This window comes from Artemia sp. Qi Xiang Cuo, unplaced genomic scaffold (genome assembly GCF_049724085.1).
Source record: "Artemia sp. Qi Xiang Cuo unplaced genomic scaffold, ASM4972408v1 HiC_scaffold_3086, whole genome shotgun sequence".
Taxonomy (NCBI): Eukaryota; Metazoa; Arthropoda; class Branchiopoda; order Anostraca; family Artemiidae; genus Artemia; species Artemia sp. Qi Xiang Cuo.
Genome location: NW_028300481.1, coordinates 33,873 through 57,018, shown reverse-complemented (window position 1 = coordinate 57,018; position 23,146 = coordinate 33,873). Strand labels below are relative to the sequence as shown.

At 36.7% G+C, this 23,146-nt stretch overlaps 1 protein-coding gene across 1 annotated transcript in view; it reads left to right on the top strand.

The window, feature by feature from the left end:
* LOC148938599 (uncharacterized) overlaps positions 1 to 23,146 on the top strand; it is a gene marked incomplete at its 3' end in the record, with an annotated part of 65,594 nt that overhangs the window by 9,314 nt on the left and 33,134 nt on the right. Inside the window, exons 3-4 of the mRNA XM_089107672.1 lie at positions 326 to 630; positions 14,426 to 14,527. Coding sequence (XP_088963798.1) covers positions 326 to 630; positions 14,426 to 14,527 — 407 coding nt within the window. The remainder of the gene's footprint in view (positions 1 to 325; positions 631 to 14,425; positions 14,528 to 23,146) is intronic.

The window sequence follows — 23,146 nt, the reverse complement described above, 5'->3', positions numbered from 1 at the left end:
CTGTGGTTAAGAAATCCGATATTTTAGCGGAGCTGTGGACATAACCTACCCTCTTCACAAGTTTTTTTCGGGAAAACTTTTGACCTTTGATTTTGAAAAAGCTTATTCATGGCACCATCTTATTCGTTGGTGCTTTGAGCGACGGTGCCCCGTAATTCTTTCCCTTTAGGTACTGTCTATGAGGTAGTGATTAAAAACTTATTTTTCTCTACCTGTCTCAGTTTGAAAATGAAATTGCATCGAAATTTACATTTGCTATGTTAGCTTTAAATTAATTAATTTTTAACGACTTCTCAGGCCCTAGGAACTTTTTCTTTAATTTCAGGTAACATTATTTCACATTTTCTTGGCGGATCCGTCTCCCATTCATCTTTGCCCATAAACTTAAACAAATATCGAACATCTAGAAGTTGGCATGAAGAACTTTCGCTTTTTGAAGTGTACAGTGACTGCGGGGTTGGAAAAGGCTGTTTTGGGATACCAAGAAACTGTGAGGCAAATCATAGTTGCAAAGTTTTGATGACGCATAGGAAAGATGGCTCTGCTGGGTATGAATTCGAAGTCATGGGTGTCTTAAATCAGCCTGACAACTCATATATTGCTGTTGGTCTGTCTTTTGATGCTGTAATGGTAAAGAGAAGAAATTTAGTATTTAAATAGATCAGATTTAGATGATTATTTTTTATTCATTAAAGAAAAAGAGATGTACGAAAGAAAAGGGACCAACACAACAGGAGTTTCAAACAGTTCGTGGTAACAAACTGTAAGTAAGGAGCGACCCCGCTCAATAGTAACCGAAACTCCAAATAACGGAATTTTGATACCAATAAATACATCAAAAGAATCAGATTTTAATGTTAATTTCAAATATATAAGTTTCATGAAGTCCTACCCATCAAAAGTTACGCGTAAAGCGTAAAGAGCGAGGCGTTGCGGAGGGGACAGCCCCTTTCATATACGGAATAATTTCTGTTCGTTTTAAGTTTTAATGTCGCTCCTTACTTTCATTTAAAAAAACTTGTTTTTTTTATTTAATCGCTCACAAGGATTTCACCCTTCAAAAAGAAAGAAAAACAGTTTTAAGAGCTAAATAAATAACTAAGAATAGTTTATAATAGTAAATTAGTGTTCCTCAAAGAAAAAAAACAAAAAAAAACAAGGAAAAATGAAAATTACCACAAATAAATTAATTTCTAAACTACTAGTTGCTTCAAAAAAAAATAAAGATAAACGCATATTTACGTAGAACCTCCCTGTGATTAGCGGACTGAATATAATCTGAAATTCGGTTGTTTTTTATATTTCATCCAAGCCATTAAGATCCCTGTATGGAAAGGAAAATATCATCTACTTGAATCAAGGTGGGGAATTCGGTTTTATTTTTACCAGGTTTTTCAATTGTGGTCATCATATTCGTCATAAAGCATACCATCATAAAGCATATTTCCAAAAAGCATCATAAAGCATATTTCCATGTTTTTTTCAAAGAGTTAAAGAATCATGTTTCTTCAATCGAAATAACAGTTCAGACATAATTCATAAATCCATTCAAGTTAGCTACAGTTTCTTTGTTTTAGGGATCTAACCAAAGGAAATTACATTGTTATCATAGCAAATATTGGATACAAAATAATAAAATTATGTTTTTGTCTGATCGAGAAGGATACTTTTATTCCATGATCAAATTTTTCAACTGATAGAGTAGTGCTAATAACAATTAATTATTTTAAGACGCAGTAAATGAAAAATAAACGTGTGGAATTATGTGTTTACTGATGCACTTAAGTATTATAAATTCTGTGAAATATCTTTCTATATAAGCTGGAGAAGTTCAGACAAAAGAAAAACAAAGAAAATAAACAGATAAATATTTTCCACAACAAAGCTACAGAAGCAGATGCATCGAAACAATTGATCAAGTTGATAAATAGTATCAATAGATCAATGTAGGACTTAACTACAAATAAGCCTCTTCTTGTAACCTTGCTTTCGATTCTTTATAAGAGATCGAAAAGTCAATAGGAGAAAACTTATGAACAATCCCTAGGTTTCTGTGCCGCCTTAATAAAAACAGTGAATACCTGATTTTAAGGATTTAATTAAAGACAATAAAGATTAATTTATATTGTCAACGATGGCTAATTATGTAAAATTGGTAAATATAGTGTCTTGCCTGAGCCATCGACTTAATTTTTTAAACTAGCCTAAGAAAATGAAAAAATTTATAGAAAAGTTGCAACATTCCAGCTAAAAGTTTTTTTTTTGAAATTACATGAAAAAGGAATATTTGATTTGAATTTTGAAATTTAGAAATAGTAGCTTATAAACAGTTTTAGGTTCTTTTTATTCTTAAATGAAAACACAAAAAATCAACAACAAAAGACATTAATCTGTACAAAGGCTTGATACCATGTAACAATTGAGGGGTGGGGATGAGGTATAATGTTACAGAACGAGTCAAAATTGTCTGTACAACATTAATTTAAATTTTATGCCATGAGAAACGAGGGTAACATTTTGGCCATAACCATTACAAATATTGTATCTCAATGCCCAAAAATAAAGTCGTTTGCGTAATTTGGTTCACCTGGTGTTAAAACTCTAACTCTAAAAAAAAGAGAAAAATCCTGGGTGATATCTGGCCAAGGACAAAAAACACCCATCAAACATTAAGCACGCTTCAACCTATCCTGGAAACATCCTTCCCACGAGAATAGAAAACTCGAAACTGACACCAGAGAACATTTTAGGATTTTTTTAGCCGCCAAACGAGTGACAGTTCTGACCTGGCTCAGGTAACATGTTCCATACAATATGACAAGCAGTTAGACACTAACTACTTGTCATATTGTATGAACCTAATTACAAGAGGAATTTGATTTTAAGAAAGGAGACAAACAGTGAAGAAGATAATGATATAATAATAATAGTAAATGAAATTATTGTTATAAATAATAATAGATGAAATTTCAAAAACAGTGAATTACAGAAGAAACTAATTGAATAACAAAAGTAAAAATAAAACCGACAATAAAAGAGTCCTAATGTCGTTACTTTATGCAAGTTCAGCTAAGGGCTTAGCAAGTTTCAATAAGTCTATGCACGTCTTACAGCTTAGCTGAGAGACTCTTTATTAGAGTTTTAGTTGAACTCACATAAGGTAATAAAGTTTGGACTCTTTTATTGTTTGTTTTATTTTTATTTTTTGTTTTTATCCTAAGTTGAATTTTACCATGATTCAGTTTTCTTGCTTAGCTATTGTATGTATAGCCGAAGTATTCAATTAATTTTCCTCTGTAATTCACTATCTTTAAAATTTCCTCATTACATTATCTTTTTAGAAGTTTTTATAATGGAAAGGCAGCGTGATCTTCGTTTATATTTAAGGAAGAAATTTGAACACAATTTGTCTTACGGTGGTGATAATTAGAAATTTCGTGTAAAAACTTTCACCGGACTATCTTATTAAGTGGCATATTTATTCCCATATAATTGATATAATCAATTTTATATTTTATTACATCAATTTTATTTACTTTATTTTCAGTAAAAATGTCGATTTGCCGATCCCCTTTATGAAAGAGTATTTAGGATAAAAACTTCAACCGGGCAATCTTACTAAGTTATATATTTATTTTCTCGAAATTAATTTTTCGTGACTACGGATATGTGTAAGCCCTTCTGAAACATTGTAAATTGACAGAGCCACTTTTCAAAATAACAAAGTCTATATCTCTTTTACTTAATATTAATGTTTTAATTAATAGTTCCAGGAGACCGATTTGTGCTCGGTATAAAGAAAGACTGCTTGTCTATTCACTTTCACAGAACAACTTTATTCTCATTTTATTTTATTGGTTAAAAAACTTTCGGAAAAATAAGTTTTTCAAAAAAAAGTAAAGGCCATTTTAAACTTAAGCTCAACAGATACAAATACCGGTTAAAATTCAAACTCAAAACGACCAGAAATTACTATTAAAGAATAAATGCAACCCAAAACGAACAGAAATTAAATAAACAATCACAGCAAAAACATACAACAATATGTAATATAAAACAACAACATACACCATAATGTGATCAACCATCCACTCTCTTTTCAGCTTTCTACCCGGCTGCATAGGGGTTGGCACGGGTGGGTCTTGGGCAGGCAGCACCGGTCTGGAATGGACGTGGGTGGCTCCCGATGGGCCAGCTATCTCCACTTGTTGCATTGGATTAAAGCCATTAGCCTTAGCTCTATTTTGAGGGGGGGACGGACTCTTCAAAATTGTCCTTAAAAAGAAGACAAAATTTAGTATGGAAAAACGATTCCCCTTTTTACAGAAGAAAAAATTAGTCTGCACAAAGAATCCCCCTCCCCCCCGCTGCATCAAATCCAATACAATGATTTAAAATATAGATCTAAAAAATATTCAGCTATAAATATGCTATAATTAAAAGCTAACCAAACACTAAACTTCAGTGTTGCGTGTCGGAATGACCACATTAGTTTTCTTGTCAAAGGGTATACATGTCTGCACAAAGAATCCCCCCTTCCCCCTTACTTTTCATGCGAAGAAATAGTTTGTTTTTTCACCTTACAACGAAGGTGTTAGAATTGATACATTGCCCCTTCCCCCCCCCGTATAAACACTTTGCGTGAAATCTGTAAGTAGCGTTTAATCGTTTCCGTTCCTATCTGACATCCTGTTAATATCATAGAAGAAAGGAAATTAGTGAAAGTTTTTATAAAAGCCTATAGATTTAAAAAATAGTCTGCCATAAATATGGTATAATTAAAAGCCTACCAAACACTAAACTTCAGTTTTGCGTGTCGGAATAGCCACATTAGTTTTCTTGTCAATGGGTATACTTGTCTGCACAAAGAATCCCCCCTCCCCCCTTACTTTTCATCCGACGAAAGAGTTTATTTTTCACCTTCAAACGAAGGTGTTAGAACTGATACATTGCCCCTCTCCCCTCCATCGTATAAACACTTTGCGTGAAATCTGTAAGTAGCGTTTAATCGTTTCCGTTCCTATTTGACATCCTATTAATATCATAGAAGAAAGGAAATTAGTGAAAGATTTTTATAAAAGCCTATAGATCTAAAAAATAGTCTGCCATAAATATGGTATAATTAAAAGTTAGCCAAACACTAAACTTCAGTGTTGCGTGTCGGAATGTCCACATTAGTTTTCTTGTCAAAGGGTATACGTGTCTACACAAAGAATCCCCCCTTACTTTTCATGCGAAGAAATAGTTTGTTTTTTCACCTTACAACGAAGGTGTTAGAATTGATACATTGCCCCTTCCCCCCCCCGTATAAACACTGCGTGAAATCTGTAAGTAGCGTTTAATTGTTTCCGTTCCTATCTGACATCCTATTAATATCATAGAAGAAAGGAAATTAGTGAAAGATTTTTATAAAAGCCTATAGATTTAAAAAATAGTCTGCCATAAATATGGTATAATTAAAAGCTAACCAAACACTAAACTTCAGTGTTGCGTGTCGGAATGACCACATTAGTTTTCTTGTCAAAGGGTATACGTGTCTGCACAAAGAATCCCCCCTCCCTCCCTTACTTTTCATGCGAAGAATTAGTTTGTTTTTCACCTTACAACGAAGGTATTAGAATTGATACATTACCCCTCCCCCCCCCCCGTATAAACACTTTGCGTGAAATCTGTAAGTAGCGTTTAATCGTTTCCGTTCCTATCTGACATCCTGTTAATATCATAGAAGAAAGGAAATTAGTTAAAGATTTTTATAAAATCCTATAAAAGCCTCCCCCCTTACTTTTCATGCGAAGAAATAGTTTGTTTTTCACCTCACAACAAAGGTGTTAGAATTGATACATTGCCCCCTTCCCCTCCTCCCCCCTTTTACAAAATGGCCTAAAAATATTTGTTAGATCTTAATTTTGGAAATAACTCATTTCACTCGATTCAAGTCCTAAAAATATCTCTTTTAATTATGCAAATAATTCGCGCCTTCTTCAAAGCGTTTAGAATTACACAAAGCCCGTGGTCTTAATCACCAGCCTTTTGTTTTCATAATTTAGATAAGGCACGTGTGAAGTCTGGTTCCAAAAACGACCCTTTTTGTAATTATAAACACAGATGGTTTTAGACCGGAAGGAAAAGCACATTTTAAAAACATGAACAAGAAAAGGACTTTTTGAACAAAAAGAACTATTTATAATGAATTAAACTTGTAAACAGAGAGGTGGGGGGAGATGGGGTTTACATAATGGAAAAAGAGTGTATTTTAAGTTTTCTAGCGACTATAATCATCTTATTGTAGTTTGTATTGTTGGGGGAGGGCTATGCCCCTGAATTTGAATTTACTAGTGGGGTGGTAAAATGATTTTATTTGGAAATAAATTAAGACAATTTAGTAAACTGAACTCACAGTATAAATCAATGTATCCATAGCTTCAAAGTCAATAATATCAAATGTGCTATCCTTGGTATGCTAAACATTATGAAAATTTAATCGTAAGGCATGAGCATTTTATACAAAATGTCATGGACGAATGAAAATCACTCTTTAATATTTGAATCCAATTACTGATCAAGTTATCGTATATGGAATAACCTCCGCTGTCTCTAATTGGTCCAAAAAATGGGTGTTGTCTCAAAAACCAGTGTGGTTGAAAACGTGGAGTTGAAGCAAACTTGTGTAACTAGCTAGACTTCAGGAACCAGTGGGGAATCCCCGCTCGTACTGCTCACTTTATGGGTGTAGTCTAAAAAACCAGTCTGGTTGAAAACGTGGAGTTGAAGCAAACTTGTGTAACAAGCTGAACTTCAGGAACCAGTGGGGAATCCCCGCTCGCACTGCTCGCTTTTAAACACTTAGAATAGCATAGGAAGGAACATAAACCCTTAGAATAGCATAGGAAGGAACATAAACCGAGCAAATCCATAAGTACATGCTCTGGAAAGGTGCCAAGGAACGTAAAGTAAGCAAATAGCACAGGAAGGAACGTAAACCAAGCAAATAGCATGGGAAGGAACATAAGCCAAGCAAAATGATACTTAGTCCTCTACTACCTTGGGGGGTTGTGTCGACCCCGGAGTTTTAATATCAGATGTTTGAACTATTTTTAACAAAATGGTCATCTCATATTTTTATCGATTGGGTTTATCCATCCGATGAACCCAAAGGCATGGAGGGCGGGAGGGGCTAGTTGCCCTCCGATCTTTTTTTTACTCTGATAAAATGAACTAAAACTTTTAATTTCCATTCAAATGAGCCCTCTCTGAAGTTTATACGACCATTCCTTTCATAAGAACAATATACGACGCCGGGACATAGCTTATAATGCCTGCCCCCAGGCCCTGGGGGGTTGTGTCGACACCGGAGTTTTTTGTTATCTGACCTTTGAACTATTTTTAACAAAATGGCTATCTCCAAATTTTTATCGGATGCATTTGGGGGACAACGAGCGAGTGGGGAGAGTTGCCCTCTGATCTCTTTTAACTCTTTAAAACTGATCCAGAACGTTCAATTTCCAATCAAAAGAGCCCTTTCTGAAGTTTGTACGAGCATCCCTTCCATAACAACTATATATGTCCTCCAGGCATAACTTAGAACGCATACCCTGGGCCCTGAAGGATTGGACCGACCCCGGAGTTTTCGTCATATGATCTTTGAACCGTTTTGAAAATAATGGCTCTCTCAAAGTTCTTATCAGATGGGTTTGAGGAAAATAGAACGTGGAGGGGGGGGCTAGTTGCCCTCCGATCTCTTTTGACTCTTAAAAACTGAACTAGAACTTTCAATTTCCAATCAAATGAGCCCTCTCCGAAGTTTTTACGAGCATACCTTCCATAAGAACAACATATGCCCCCAGAGCAATACTTGCAACACCTGCCCCGGGTCCTGGGGGGTTGCGTCGATACGGAAGTTTTTCTTATCTGACCCTTGAACTATTTTTAACGAAATGGCCATACGTAAAGAAGTTTTTGTTATATGATCTCTGAACTATTTTTAACAAAATTGCTATATCGAATTTTTTATCATGTGTATTTGGGGGAAAAGGGCTTGGGGGGCTAGTTGTCCTCCAATTGCTTTTGAGTTTTAAAAAGCGTACTAGAACTCTCGGTTTTAATCGAATGAGCCCCCTTTGAAGTTTATACGAAAACCCCTTCTATATGAAGTACCTCTGGGAAAAAAATAAACGGAGTGTGGGGGAGGCTAGCTGCCCTCCGATTACTTTTGATTCTTAAAAAGTGATTTATAACTTTCAACTTCCAATCAATTGAGTTCTCTATAAGTTCATACGAACATCCCTTCCATAACAACCATATATGCCCCCAGGGCATAACTTACAACGCCTACCCCCGGGCCCGGGGGGGCTGTGTTGACACCGGAGTGTTGTTATCTGAACTTTGAACTAGGTTTAACAAAATTTCTATCTCAAAATTTTTCTCTGATGCATTAAGGGCGTGGAAGGGAGGGGGGCTAGTTGTCCTCAGATATCTTTTGACTCTTAAAAAGTGAACTAGTACTTTCAATTCCAATCAAATGAGCCCTCTCTGAAGTTTATACGAGCATCCCTTTCATAAGAACCATATACGCCCCCAGGACAATACTTACAACGCCTACCCTCCGGGCCCCGAGGGGTTTTGTTGACACCGGAGTTTTTGTTATCTAATTTTGAAGAATTTTCAAAAAACTGCCTATCTCAAAATTTTTAGCGGATGGGTTTTGGGAAACTATTTTTAACAAAATGGCTATCTCAAAATTTTTATCGGCTGCATTTGGGGGACAAGGGGCGTGGGGGGATTGTTGCCCTCTGGTTTCTTTGGACTCTTAAAAGATTAACTAGAACTTTCAATTTCCAATTAAATGGGCCCTCTCTGAAGTTTGTACGAGCATCCCTTGCACAACAGCTGTATATGCCCTCCAGGCATAATTTGCAACACTTACCCCGGGCCCTGAAGGAATGAGTCGACCCTGGAGTTTTCGTTGTATGATCTTTGAACCGTTTTGAAAATAATGGCTCTCTCAAAATTCTTATCGGACAGGTTTGAGGAAAATAGGACGTGGAAGGGGGGGGGGCCTTGTTGCCCTCCGATCTCTTTTGACTCTTAAAAAGTGAACAAGAACTTTCAACTTCCAATTATATGAGCCCTCTTTGCAGTTTATTCGAGCATCTCTTCCATAAGAACTATATATGCCACCAGGGCATTATTTACAACGCCTGCCTCCGGGCCCTGGGGGGTTGCGTCGACCCCGGAGTTTTCATTGTATGATCTTTGAACTATTTTTGAAAAAATGGCCGTCTCAAAGTTCTTATCGGAGGGGTTTGAGGAAAAAAGGGCATGGAAGGGAGGGGGCTAGTTGCCCTTCGATATCTTTTGACTCTTTGAAACTGAACTAGAACTTTCAATGTTTAATCAAATGAGCCCTCTCCGAAGTTTATACGAGCATACCTTCCATAAGAACAATATATGCCCCCAGAGCAATACTTACAACACCTGCCTTGGGTCCTGGGGGATTGCGTCGATACAGAAGTTTTTCTTATCCGACCTTTGAACTATTTTTAACGAAATGGCCATACGCAAAGGAGTTTTTGCTATATAAACTCTGAATTATTTTTAACAAAATGGCTACCTCAAATTTTTATCAGATGTATTTGGGGAAAAAGGGCTTGGGGGACTAGTTGCCCTCCAATCACTTTTGACTCTTAAAAAGGGCACTAGAACTCTTGGTTTCCAATCGAATGAGCCCCCTTTGAAGTCTATGCGACGACTCCTTCTATATAAAGTGCCTCTGGGGGAAAAATAAATGGAGTTTGGGGGGAGGCTAGCTGCCCTCCGATCACTTTTACTCTTAAAAAGTGAATTACAACTTTAAATTTCCAATCAAATGAGCCATCTACGAAGTTTAGACGAGCATCCCTTCCATAACAACCATATATGCCCCCAAGCCAAAACTTACAACGCCTACCCCCGGGCTCTGGGGGCTGTGTCGACACTGGAGTTTTTGTTTTCTGAACTTTGAACTATTTTTAAAAAAATGTCTGTCTCAAAATTTTGCTCTGATACTTTAAGGGCGTGGAAGGGGGGGGCTAGTTGCCCTCCGATCTCTTTGGCTCTCAAAAAGTGAACTAAAACTTTCAATTTCCAATTAAATGAGCCCTCTTTGAAGTTTATTCGAGCATCCCTTCCATAAGAACTACATATGCCCCCAGATCATTAATTACAACACCTGCCTCCGGGCCCTGGGGGGTTGTGTCGACCTCGGTGTTCTCATTATACGATCTTTGAACTATTTTTGAAAAAATGGCCGTCTCAAAGTTCTTATCGGATGGGTCTGAGGAAAAAAGGGCATGGAAGGGAGGGGGCTAGTTGCCCTCCGATATTTATTGACTCTTTAAAAGTAAACTAGAACTTTCAATTTTTAATCAAATGAGCCCTCTCCGAAGTTTATACGAGTATACCTTCCATAATAACCATATATGCCCCCAGAGCAATACTTACAACACCTGCCTCGGGGCCTGGGGGATCGCGTCGACACAGAATTTTTTCTTATCTGACCTTTGAACTATTTTTAATGAAATGGCCATACGCAAAGGAGTTTTTGCTATATAAACTCTGAATTATTTTTAACAAAATGGCTACCTCAAATTTTTATCAGATGTATTTGGGGAAAAAGGACTTGGGGGACCAGTTGCCCTCTAATCAATTTTGACTCTTAAAAAGGATAGTAGAACTCTTGGTTTCCAGTTAAATGAACCTCCTTTGAATTATATATGGCGATCCCATCTATATGAAGTGCTTCTGGGAAAAAAATGAATGGAGTGTGGGGGGAGGCTAGCTGCCCTCCGATCACTTTTACTCTTAAAAAGTGAATTAAAACTTTCAATATACAATCAAATGAGCCCTCTACGAAGTTTAGACGAGCATCCCTTCCATAACAACCATATATGCCCCCAGGGCAAAACTTACAACGGCTACCCCCGGGCCCTGGAGGCTGTGTTGACACCGGAGTTTTTGTTATCTGAACTTGGAACTATTTTTAACAAAACGTCTGTCTCAAAATTTTGCTCTGATACTTTAAGGGCGTGGAAGGGGGGGGGGCGAGTTGCCCTCCCATCTCTTTTGACTCCCGAAAACCAAACTACAACATTAACTTTCCAAACAATTGCGTCATATACTAAGTTCATATGAGCATCCCTTCCATAAGAACTATATATGCCCCCAGAGCATTACTTACAACGCCTGCCTCCGGGCCCGGGGGGTTGCGTCGATACAGGATTTTTTCTTATCTTACCTTTGAACTATTCTTAATGAAATGGCTATTTTAAAAACTTTATCCGATGGGCTTGGGAAAAAAGGGTTGTGGAGAGGGGGCTAGTTGCCCTCAGATATCTTTTGACTCTTAAAAAGTGAACTAGAACTTTCAATTTCCAATCCAATGGGCCCTCTCTGAAGTCTATACGAGCATCCCTTTCATAAGAACCATATACACCCCTAGGACAACACTAACAACGCCTACCCTCCGGGCCCCGGGGGGTTGTGTTGACACCGGATTTTTTATTATCTGACTTTTGAATAATTTTAACTTAATAGCTATCTCAAAATTTTTATCGGATGCATTTGGGGAAAAAGGGGCTTGGAAGGAGGGAGGGGCTAGTCTCCCTCCGCTATCTTTAGAATCTCAAAAACTGAACTAGAACTTTCAATTTCCAATCAAATTAGCCCTCTCTGAAGTTTTTACGATCATCTTTTCCATAAGAACCATATATTCCCCCAGGGGATAGCTTACAACGCCTGCCCTCGGGCCCTTGGGGGCTGTGTAGACCCCGAAGTTTTCGTTATATGGTCTTTGAACTATTTTTGAAAAAAAATGGCTATCTCAAAGTTCTTATCGGATGGGTTTGAGGAAAAAAGGGCGTGGAGGGGCGGGGGGGGGGTCTAGGTGCCCTCCAATCTCTTTTGACTCTTAAAAATTAACTAGAACTTTCAATTTCCAATGAAATGAGCCCTCTTTGAAGTTTATACGAGCGTCCCTGCCATAAGAAACATATATGCCCCCAGGGCATTACTTACAACGCCTGCCCCGGAGCCCTGGGGGGTTGAGTCGACTCCAGAGTTTTTGTTGTATGACCTTAGAACTATTTTTAACAAAATAGCTATCTCAAAATTTTTATCGGATGCATTTTGGAAAAAAGGGCGTGGGAGGGGGAGGGGGTGGTAATCCTCCAATATCTTTTGGCGCTTAGAAAGTGAACTAGAACTTTCAATTTCCAATCAAATGAGCCCTCTCTGAAGTTTTTACGAGCATTCCTTCCATACAAAAACCATATATGCCCCCAGGGTATAACTTATAACCCTTGCTCTGAAGACTGTGGCGGAGTGTCCTGCTCAAAGATATAATTTCCAGAACTTTCAACTACGTTAAACAAAATGGCTACCTCAAAATTTTGATTGGATGTGTTTGGGGAAATGGTGGGCGTGGAAGGGGTGCTAGTTGCCTTCCAATCACTTTCGACTATTAAAAAGGGCACTAGCCATTTAAATTTCCAATCAAATGAGCCCTTTTTGAACTTTCTATGACAACGCTTTCTATAAAAACCTTATATGCCCCAAGGGCATAACTTACAACCCTTGCCCTGAGGGTTGTGGGGGGGGGGGTGTCATCCTCAAAGACCTAATTTCCGATTTTTTCAACTACGTCGAACAAAATGGCTACCTCAAAATTTTGATTGGATTTGTTTGGGGAAAAGTTGAGCGTAAGAGGGGCGTTAGTTGCCCTCCAATCACTTTCGACTACTAAAAAGGGCACTAACCCTTTGAATTTCCAATCGAATGAGTCCTTTTTGAAGTTTCTACAAAAAAGCTTTCTAAAAAACCTTACATGCCCCCGGGGCATAGCTTACAACCCGTGCCCTGAGGGCTGTGGGAGGAGTGTCCTCATCAAAAACATAATTTCTGTGTGGAAATCAACTACGTAGAACAAAATGGCTATCTCAAACTTTGGATTGGATGTGTTTGGGGAAATGGTGGGCATGGAAGAGGTGTTTGTTGCCTTCCAATCACTTTCGACCCTCAAAAAGGGCAGTAGAACTCGCGATTTACATTTGAATAAGTCCCCTTAAAAGTTTATATGACGACTCCTTCCATATGGAGTGCCTCTGGAAAAAAATAATAAAACATTAGAGCCGTATGGCCTTTACTATAGGCAACGCTATAGCGTTGCCTCTGATTCGCTGTAGAAAGTTATTAAGAAAATAAGGGTATTGGATGTGTTCGTATTTGTTACGTCATTCGGATGAGAAATATTTTTCTAAGATTAACTAAGGCCCTTAACAAATTTCCCAAAATTCGTGACCTATCCAGCTCGTTTTTTTTTTTTTTTTCACACAGGAAAACGAATAATTATCTTATTAGGAACAATCTTGATAAACGAACTATAATCACCTAGCGAAGCTCGGTTCCCTGGTATGAAAATTGATATTTTGATATTGCTCCGCCACAATGCGTAGCATTTAATGCAAATTTTTTAAGAATCCGATATTCACGTTACAGCTATCAAACGGGAATGTATTTCTCTAAAACCTCGGAGTCAAGTCAGTTAACTGATGTGTCAACCAACTCAAGGTTTTTGAACCTTCAGGGGTCTCTAATTTCAGGTGTCTCATGCATGAAAAATATTTAGGGGGCTGAAAGGGGGAGACAAATTTTTCCGAAGTCTTGACAAATCTAGATTTTTTCATATCGGAAATTGGTGGTGTACCAATTTTCTCAAAGAAGTTATGTTACCGTGTCCCAGAAAAACTTATACACAATTATTGCTCGTTTGATAAGATAAGATATTGCAATAAAGAGAGCAGGACAAATAAACTAGAAAAGTTTTAATAAATAGAAATCACAAAATAATACAACAATTTTGACCGTGATTTCCGTTCAGCCGTCCTCAGTGCGAAAGATGAAAACATATTAATAGAATTAAATACTCAAAACGAGACAAAAAGACAAAGCTAAATAAAGTTATAAAAAGTCTAAATTCACACCAACCGTAAAAGCCGATTGAGGTCTACTTCTCAGTTGCCTTTTCACAGTTAGTGACATTTCCCTTTTTCCCTCTTTCCCTGGTTTCCCTGGTTACTCTCTTTTTCCCTCGTTTGCTTGTCCTACGTGTGTTTCCTTACGTCAGGTTAAGCCAAAGCTATCTTATGTTTATTTTTTTATTAGGCATATTCATTTATTTTCGTTCTATGATAGTAACCAATTAATATCATGATCTCTCTTGTTACTATTTGTTACTATTTCCTATTTTTTTGTTACTATTTCCCATGCTATTGTATTGTTGTGGCTCAGGATAATTTGAAGATTTTTCTGAGACATTTTATTTGTATAGTGCTAGTTGTAGAATGACCATCTAGAACGCGCGTTTTGAATAAACTAAATTTTATATTTTTAGGGAAACGACTCCGTCACAGAATGTGTTTACCGTGATCAAAATTTTAAAGTTTATCATTCCTACAACGAGCCTTCTTTCATTAATAAAAGACTTCCTGAGTTGGTGAGTTTATTTGCTTTTATCTATTAAAACAAATTTCGTCTGCTATTATGAGTGCAATAAGAAAAAACATATTTTTGTTAGTTTTTTGCTACTAAGGGTGAGTTCCAAGATTTATACTAGGCTTGTTTTTGGTAATTTGAGCCATCAGTAATTTGAGTCTTTTGAGTCTTATTTACTAGACATGCTGAAACGTAACCCTTTTACCTAAAATAATCATTCCTCCATCCATACCTGCACAAAGAGGAATATCCCCTCCGCTAATTTTGGTTGGAAGGATCCTCTCCTATAAAGTAAAAATCCAAAAAGGTGTGGCCATAATTTTCTGTGCATAATAATTGAAAAAGAAACATTTGGACCCCACCTCTCGAGGGCCTCGATAACTTTGCATCTATGACTCTATATCCTATCCTTTCAAGAAGCTGTAGACATATATATATATATATATATATATATATATATATATATATATATATATATATATATATATATATATATATATATATATATATATATATATATATATATATATATATATATATATATATATATATATATATATATATATATACCCACTCTCTTCCTTAAAAAAAACATTAGTTGGAGCGATACTGCCCGCTGCGCTTTTGGTACTTCACATTCTTAGAGAATAGGCGCTTGGATTGACTGCTGTATACTATAGATCACAAAGAAACCAATCTATATATAGTGTTATGTATAACACTATATACTTCGAACCAATTTATGTTACTTTTCTTGTTTAAAGCTAGAACTTATTTTTATTCGTTTTAGTTATTGTTTAAATTTTAACTGTATCTCAAATTTGTATCTCAATCTGAACTTTAAATTTGGATTATATCTTCTTTATCTGTTAGTGCAGTCACTAAGACTTGAGCTTAGCTGTACTGAATAAAAACCAATAGCTTACCTTCTGTTCACATCACAGAGCACGTGGTTTTAATTTTGGGCGACAAAGAACCCTCTCCAGCTAAAAATTCGTAAAAATTAATTGAAACAAACATTTCTTCAGAAACGGTTAATAAACAATTACTTTGTCAGTCTATAGAAAATACTGTACTAGTTTTTGTGCCCCTCCTCCAGGTAAAAATCCTGGCTAATTCCATTGCATGAATCATGCATTCGAGTAGAGATGCCTCAGGAGGTCGTGACGGGAGTCCATATATGGGCATAGAACCACGTGGTTTATGGTTTTCTCACTGAGAATGGAAAAACAGTATTTTTCTCACTTGAAAAACAGGAATTTTCTCACTTTTATGGATGTTTTCTTGGATGGTTATGTGTGTTGGTCAATTTATTTGATGTTTTTCATGGATGTCAACAGTAATTTATGTCTGTTTTATGGTTTTTGTCAGTGAGAATATGAAAAACAGGAATTTTCTCACTTTTATGGATGTTTTTATGGTTTTTGTCAGTGAGAATGAAAAAAAAGGAACTTTCTCACATTTATGTCTGTTTTATGGTTTTTGTCAGTGAAAATGAAAAAACAGGAACTTTCTCACTTTGATGGATTATTGAGTCTAATGGGGACAGGTTAATGACACATCCTTCAAGATCTTGTTGTTGCCAGAGGCGAATGTTATGAGTCTCCAGGAAACAGTTATATCACATGTTTCCTTTCTCAGCCAATCAAATAGCTTGTTTATATAGTAGCGACGGGGGGAATATATAGACAGGATTTTTGCTATAGTTTTATTAGTCTGTGAATAGAATTCAAAGGAGGGAGAAGAACAGTTTTGACTTTACTCATTTGGATATATATTTGTGTTGATGGCGAGTGGAATGTTTACCCTATTAGAAGTTGATAGTGGAGTTGATGGTAATAATACAAGAGCACCAAACATTTCTGTGGAAATTACGAAAGGATCGCGGCTTTGTCTGGAATGGAATACAGTATATGCAAGATATGTGATATCCTTGAGCAAATTTAAAATCGAAGATCAATTATGTTTCGCTGCAAAAGTTGATATAGCACATGTGAATAGACTTCAATGTGCTTTAAGTGCATTAGTGAAACATATCGAAGACAATAAACTCCATCGCTAATTGTACATGCATAGTATTATTAAAGTTGCTGTAATTATTCAATAAAATTGTTTCGAAATCGAAAATGTTCCCTTTCTTTTATGTTCAGTCTAGTGAGCGGTCAGAGTAAAAGGATTGATAAATGAATGAATTTGAGAAAGAAAAAATTAGATCAAATCTAGTGTTTATGAAAAGTATATGATTTTTGATGGGGATTTTCTCAAGCTATCTCTTCAAAGCAGGATATTCTCTCAGGGACCACTTGAAAATAAAATGAAAACTGAGTCTCCCTCATAGGACTATTGTATGAAACTTTTAAAATGTGATTCAAATGCTTATACTCAATTTATTGATATATTAATTGGAACAAAGCAGAATCATATTGTGGATACACTTTTGAAATCATTGGCAATGGATTCAATGTAGATGGCTCCTCCTTCGAAAGAGGTAACGTCATAGAGTTACTCCTCTCCCCTTTCCTCCACTTTGAATTTATAGAGTGATGACGATCAGTTTCATTTTGGCTGTGAGAGAGTTGACATCGGAAACCAAAAAATGTTCTATATATGTCCATTGTGCATGTACACTCTTGGCAGTTGGACTCAATGTGAGAATTGTACAGTTATTGATGACTATAGTGAAAAGTGTAAATTATGTAATCCTTGCAAATTACATAGAGGCTATGCAGTACACATTAAAGGATGTAATTCGTGTCTTGAGGAGGTGTGTGACTCTAACCCTAGAGGGCACCTGTGCTCCAATTGTCACTATGATAAATGTGATCAGTGGGAGAATACTTACCCCGCTATGATTGGAAGGTATACTAAACGCGATTTTAGTTTATTTCTACGAGATTGGTATCGTCATGGATTTAAATCATTCTGGGAAGAGGAATCTAATCTACGATTCAACTATTAGGGTAACAAGACAATCTGGTTTCTACGTCATCGCTGTGACGACGCTGCCTACTATGACCATAAACCAAGTGATTTTTATTTGGCAGTTACCGAATGTGATTCACCACTTGAAAACACTGTATGTGATATTGCTTCAAACAGACAGATTGAAACTCGTGAATTTCATAATATGAATGCAAATAGTATCATTAACTATATAAAGAGATATGACAAGAGTGAAGCTACATTGTATTGCAGAAAATGCGACCCTGAGTTTACAGTTAATAAAGATCAATATCCAGTGAATCCAAATGATTTACCAGCATTAGTCGTTCATGGTAATTGTATATACGCCGATGAGGAAATCTAAAAGTGAAGGTTTAAAGACACTGTTGTATATATACATTTCATTAATAAATAAATTCAAAACAATTTTTAAGCACTTTACTTTTAGGGTACTGAAATCAATACGATAAAGGTCCGAAAGGATATTTTCCACTAGAAAGTCGCTCAGGCGTAGATTGTTACCATAAATGTTGAAAAACTGCTTGTAAGTATAGTCACGACATCGGAACACAAAATATAGTAGTGCATGGAAGCCAAAGCTTTTAGTCGCTAGATCCTGCACCCTCCTTCGATTTTGAATAACAGTTTTCTCGCTCTTACCACGATAGCTGCTGATGTGGAGTGTGTAGAATATATGAGATAGGCCAAGAGAATCAAAAAATTCAATCGTCATCATTGTTTGAGAGATGCACAGCCAAGAACAAGTCAGCACAGTCAACAGACTGCTTTTAAAAATAATCAAGGTACTGTTTACACTTTGAATTTTTCTAAGATAGTCTAAGGGTAGACAATAGGATTTGTACTGGAACATATATGGATCCATATTAAATACATTGATTATTTGACTGGTGTTCATGGCGCCAAGTCTATTAAAAAACTACCATCGGGAGTGATTTCTCAATGGGTTTCATGTTTATTTAGCGATATTAGTACAATACTCTAATCCAATGGATCGGCAAATGTACAATCTAAACGCTCACTCCCCGTACTTACTATAATCCTATCCTGTGTGCCAAACAAATTCAATAAAATGACACCACGTGTTTTAGCAAACATATCTTCGGTTATACCATTTTCAAATAGTTGAGAGTAATGATCTAGAGTTTGCAGGGTAAATTCATACAATCTTCTGTAGGGTTTATCAAAGGATGGATTGTAGAGTGGAATACCGCTTACTTGCAAACAAGAGATGAAAGTCCAAACATCTCGAATTTATGTGGGCATTCAGTCCATGATCCTATTGCACTGGTGCTCTTTACAAATGCCATTGCAAGTTTTGAGGGGATTTCACTGTTGATAAAGGATGAATCGGTGAAGGTGCGTGACCCCATGGCAATATGACGCTGATTGGTGATTGTATGAGGAACAAGTAGTTTAATATTATTTCCATTGGCTCTCAGTTTTTCCACGGCTAAAGCAACAGAACTCATAACCTGCTGTTTGCGTACATGAAGTTTTGCTGAGGTGAGGGAGAGACTTACATCGGGATTGGCAGCAAGTTCTTTTCTCAATATGAAATTGGATGGTGCAAGCGTCAATTTTATATCCACTTTAACATTGGGCGGCAGCCATTGGGGTTTATTAAATATTTCATGATATATTTTTCCAACTAGATGTAATTCACTAGTTGTAGCGTTTTTAAGTGCATCTGTACTATCAGTATTAGTAATATATTCATATCCATTGGAGGCGCCTCTCAATTCCTTGTATGACTTGGGTGTCATCAACATGAATGGCATATAGCTTGCATAGTTTGAGAGATTATTGCTTGTGCTCACCAGCGTGCCATTGATATAGACACTAATTTGACAAAATAAATTATAAACAATTTTCATAGGAAATCCCATCGGCTCGAACTGGCATTGTATTATCAGATTTCCAGAATTTCATTTGTAAATCTATAAATGTTGAAGACATGTCCATAAAGTAGTCTTCATTGGAATAAATTTGAAAGTGGATATTATCGGAGAGGGGTTGTAGTGGATAAAATTGGTCATAGTATCCATGCTTGACACTCACATCAATGAGAATCCTTATGCGGCAGGTAGGACATCTTAAGAGAAGAAATGAAGTTTCGATCTAACAATTTTCTTCCTGGGGCTTCTGTTTACACTACGTGTCGGCTTTTTCCTTCTTTTCTTTGACAAAAGGGGTGATGTCTTTCTTTTTCGACCTGAGTAGAGACTGATGAGTGATGCATTGTTTCGTTACCTTTTTAAGACTTTTCCATTTTGTTTCAATATCTCGCCAAGGGTTCGCGCACTGGACCTAAGATTTTCCGTGGCACTTTTTTAAAAATCCTTGCCAGAGCTCCATTCGTATAGTGTAGAGGATGCAAAATCAGTCGCAGCCGGTACAAGATATTTTCTAGCCAGTGGTAGTGAAGAGCGAAAGAGCTTAGCAAACCAACTGCCAAGACTATAGCCAGACATTGACGAGCAACCCTCATAGTAGTCCATTCCATTGCCCTGTTGTCTTGGGCCAAGAGTATTAACATAGCAGTCAATATCAAAACAAGTGAATAACACTTTTCGATTAGACATTTTGCTGTTGAACGATGGGCCGAAAATGGCATGTAATCACAGCCAAACCTTTTGAAATTGCTATGAGAACACCCAATTCAGTTCTAAGTGTTAACTGACAGAGTTCCAAATAGGAAGTGTTTCCGGGAATATACTGAAGATGCTTTATATTGTAGTGGTGAATACACTTTTAATTGGTTTTTCGTTCAAGAGCTCATAGCAGGAGGACATTTGAATCGCCAACCCTAGATGTTTCCACAAATGAAGCATAGAGAAATATACAAATGTCTTTGGAGAAGGCAGGTGGGTAGTAAGCAAAAATGAAATTAGTGCTTCCGGCACTTTTACCGTTGATTATATTGAGCTTAAAGCCTAGAACACCGTTTTGGTTATCATTGAGAATAATCTTTTCGCTGGCAATATGTGAAATAATTTATATCTTGCCCTCCTCCTTTTGATATTTGAACTAAAAAGACCATTTTTTACTAGCGGAAATTCTTTTATTGCTAAAACGACATGAATAATTCATGCAGGTGAGTTCCTCTTAGGGTAATTCAATATATAGATAATCCATCCAATTGATTTTTTGAATTTGTTCTTGATCACCTGGTGGTGGCAGCCAATCATAGGGTCTAATTTTTATTCTACATTTATGATCCTTTCTCAAGATTTCAAGGGAATTATTAATACTACAGTAAAAGATAGCCACTTCAGACCATCGAGTTAGAAGGTGGGGGAGAGTTTTATCAGAATATTACTTGTTTTACTCAGACAATTATGGGAAGGAACAGATAAATGTGACATGAAAGTCTTCTATAAAGCATTGGGCATTGTTAATATCGTAGGCACTGACCCAAGAATCAAAATCCGAGTTGTATCCTAGCCAGCGAACAAACAACTGTTTCTTGCCCCTACGAGTACGACTCTTTAATATATTTTCAATTTGATAACTTTCACTTTTGTTTCTAACTTTTTGCAGTTCATATTCATAAAAACCACCGAGAACCTCATCATCTTCGGTATCTCGTAGTCAATAGGTTGTGGGTATGGTTTCTAGGATTTTGGAAACTTTAAAAAGCTCAGTGCTCCATAAATAATTCCCCTTTGCAAAAATATTGGGGGTTCTATTAATTCGAACAGTATCACCAACAATGAATTTCTTCTTCTTTTTCTTCTCTATGCCATTGGAGTATTGCTTTAGAAAAGCATCAAACGTATTTTCCATTGCAGTGGAACTCTCGAGAGCTTGAGTTGGGCAGAAATCGATGAGGTCCATGGTTGTATATTTGTATGATTTTATCTTAATCATGAATAAAAGCCGGTGTATTTTCCAGGCTGCAATATCTTGAAATTAATAGACGAATTGTTCTTATTAATCATTCAGCCAATGCAGCCTTTATCGGGTTGTGACTATGTTAAAGTGTTGTATGATATTTCAATAGAACCTTTTGCACACGGGGATTAACAAATTCACTGCCACGATCCGATTGAATTTTTCTATATGAATCCTGTTCAAGAATACTTTCAATGGCCTGAGCAACTTCAACACCTCTCTTTGACCGTAATGGAATGGCATAGGCATAGCGACTAAAGATACTGATTGCCACCAGAATATATTTGTAGGGTGCATTGTGACGCCGTTGAACTGCGTCTAAAGTTAAAAGATCCATTTGCATTATATGCAGAGGGAAAAAGGCTTTAGTTTGTCGATATTGTTTGCCACGAAGCCTATGATTCCGATGTAGTGTGTAACTCGGTTCATTTTCTAGATACTCTTTTGCATTTTTCAATGTGGTGCCGGATACAACTTTAGAAAGCGTTTTGGGAGAACTTAAACTTCCCGCTTCACCAATATTTTCATAGACACCTTTCAGAACTTCATCCATTTTTAACGCAAACACGTATTGTAATGTCCACTCCCCTTTTGCACACTGGAGGGTGAATCAATTCGTCTTCGCTTTTGACTAGCAGCCACAGGTGTTGCAAAATCAGTAGTACTAATATTTTCAAATATTGAATCTTCTTCTTTTTTAAATGGTGTTGGTGTTGCTGGTGGACTATACTCTCTTAGTTTCTTTAAAATTTGCTTATTGCCAAAAAGACTTTTGGGAAAGTTTGATACACTTAGAAAGGTGTATAGATTATCATCAAAGGATAAAAGTCCTTTACGATTCGTCACCATATCACAAATTAAATCAACTAGATTATAACTTTTTCCCCGAATTATAAATCGTTTCTATGCTCTCGACCTGAACTTGATCACCAGTTTCCAATATGAAATAAGATAATACTCTTTTACTCTGTTCTCGATAGGAGAGTGGCAATATATTTCCAATTTTCAAAACAATCAAATTCAATCGTTTCTCCGTTAATTGTATAGAATCTTGAGGAGATGTTTCTTGTTTATAGGTATTGTTGGCGGGTCTTTCACGATGAGGTTTATTTTTTTCCATACGTCACAATGCACCTTGGAGTTCAAGCATTTTTGTGTCATAGGCAATATTCTCATCGTTAATGAATTTGCTTAGATTTTCTTCAAAATGTTAAAAAGTCTAGGGGACAAGTTAAAATGGTGTCAATTTATAGTGTTTTGCCATTCTCTAGAGAAAACTGTTTACAAGTCCTGCAATTATTGGCAGTAAAAGTGTGAAAAAGCTACCGCCCGCTTGAAGGAGCCGTTTTCTTTTAAATTTGTTTACCTTGTTTTTACAAGCCAAGGCACGTACAGTGGAACGATGTTGCTTTTTCTGTTGTCTAACACCTTCTGGCAGTTGAAAATTGCCCTCTGTTAAATTTAAGCAAAGGTCAGACATTAGATTAATGAAATCATAGTCTACACCATGTTTCAGTAAGGCCTTCCTAAGCAAGGGTTTTGAAGTGCTTAAAACGGAATAAAATGTCGTTGTTCATGTAGTTCCTTCAGAGTCATAATGCTAACTAATAATCTTTTCTACTGTTCACCGGAAGATATACTGTAATTTCATTGTCGAAAATGTTAGTGACTACACGTAGATCCTCGGGCGTGCTCTGATTAAGATCCAGAAAAATGTAACCATAGGGCTTGCTTGTCGCATGTGTTTACGCTGACAGAATAA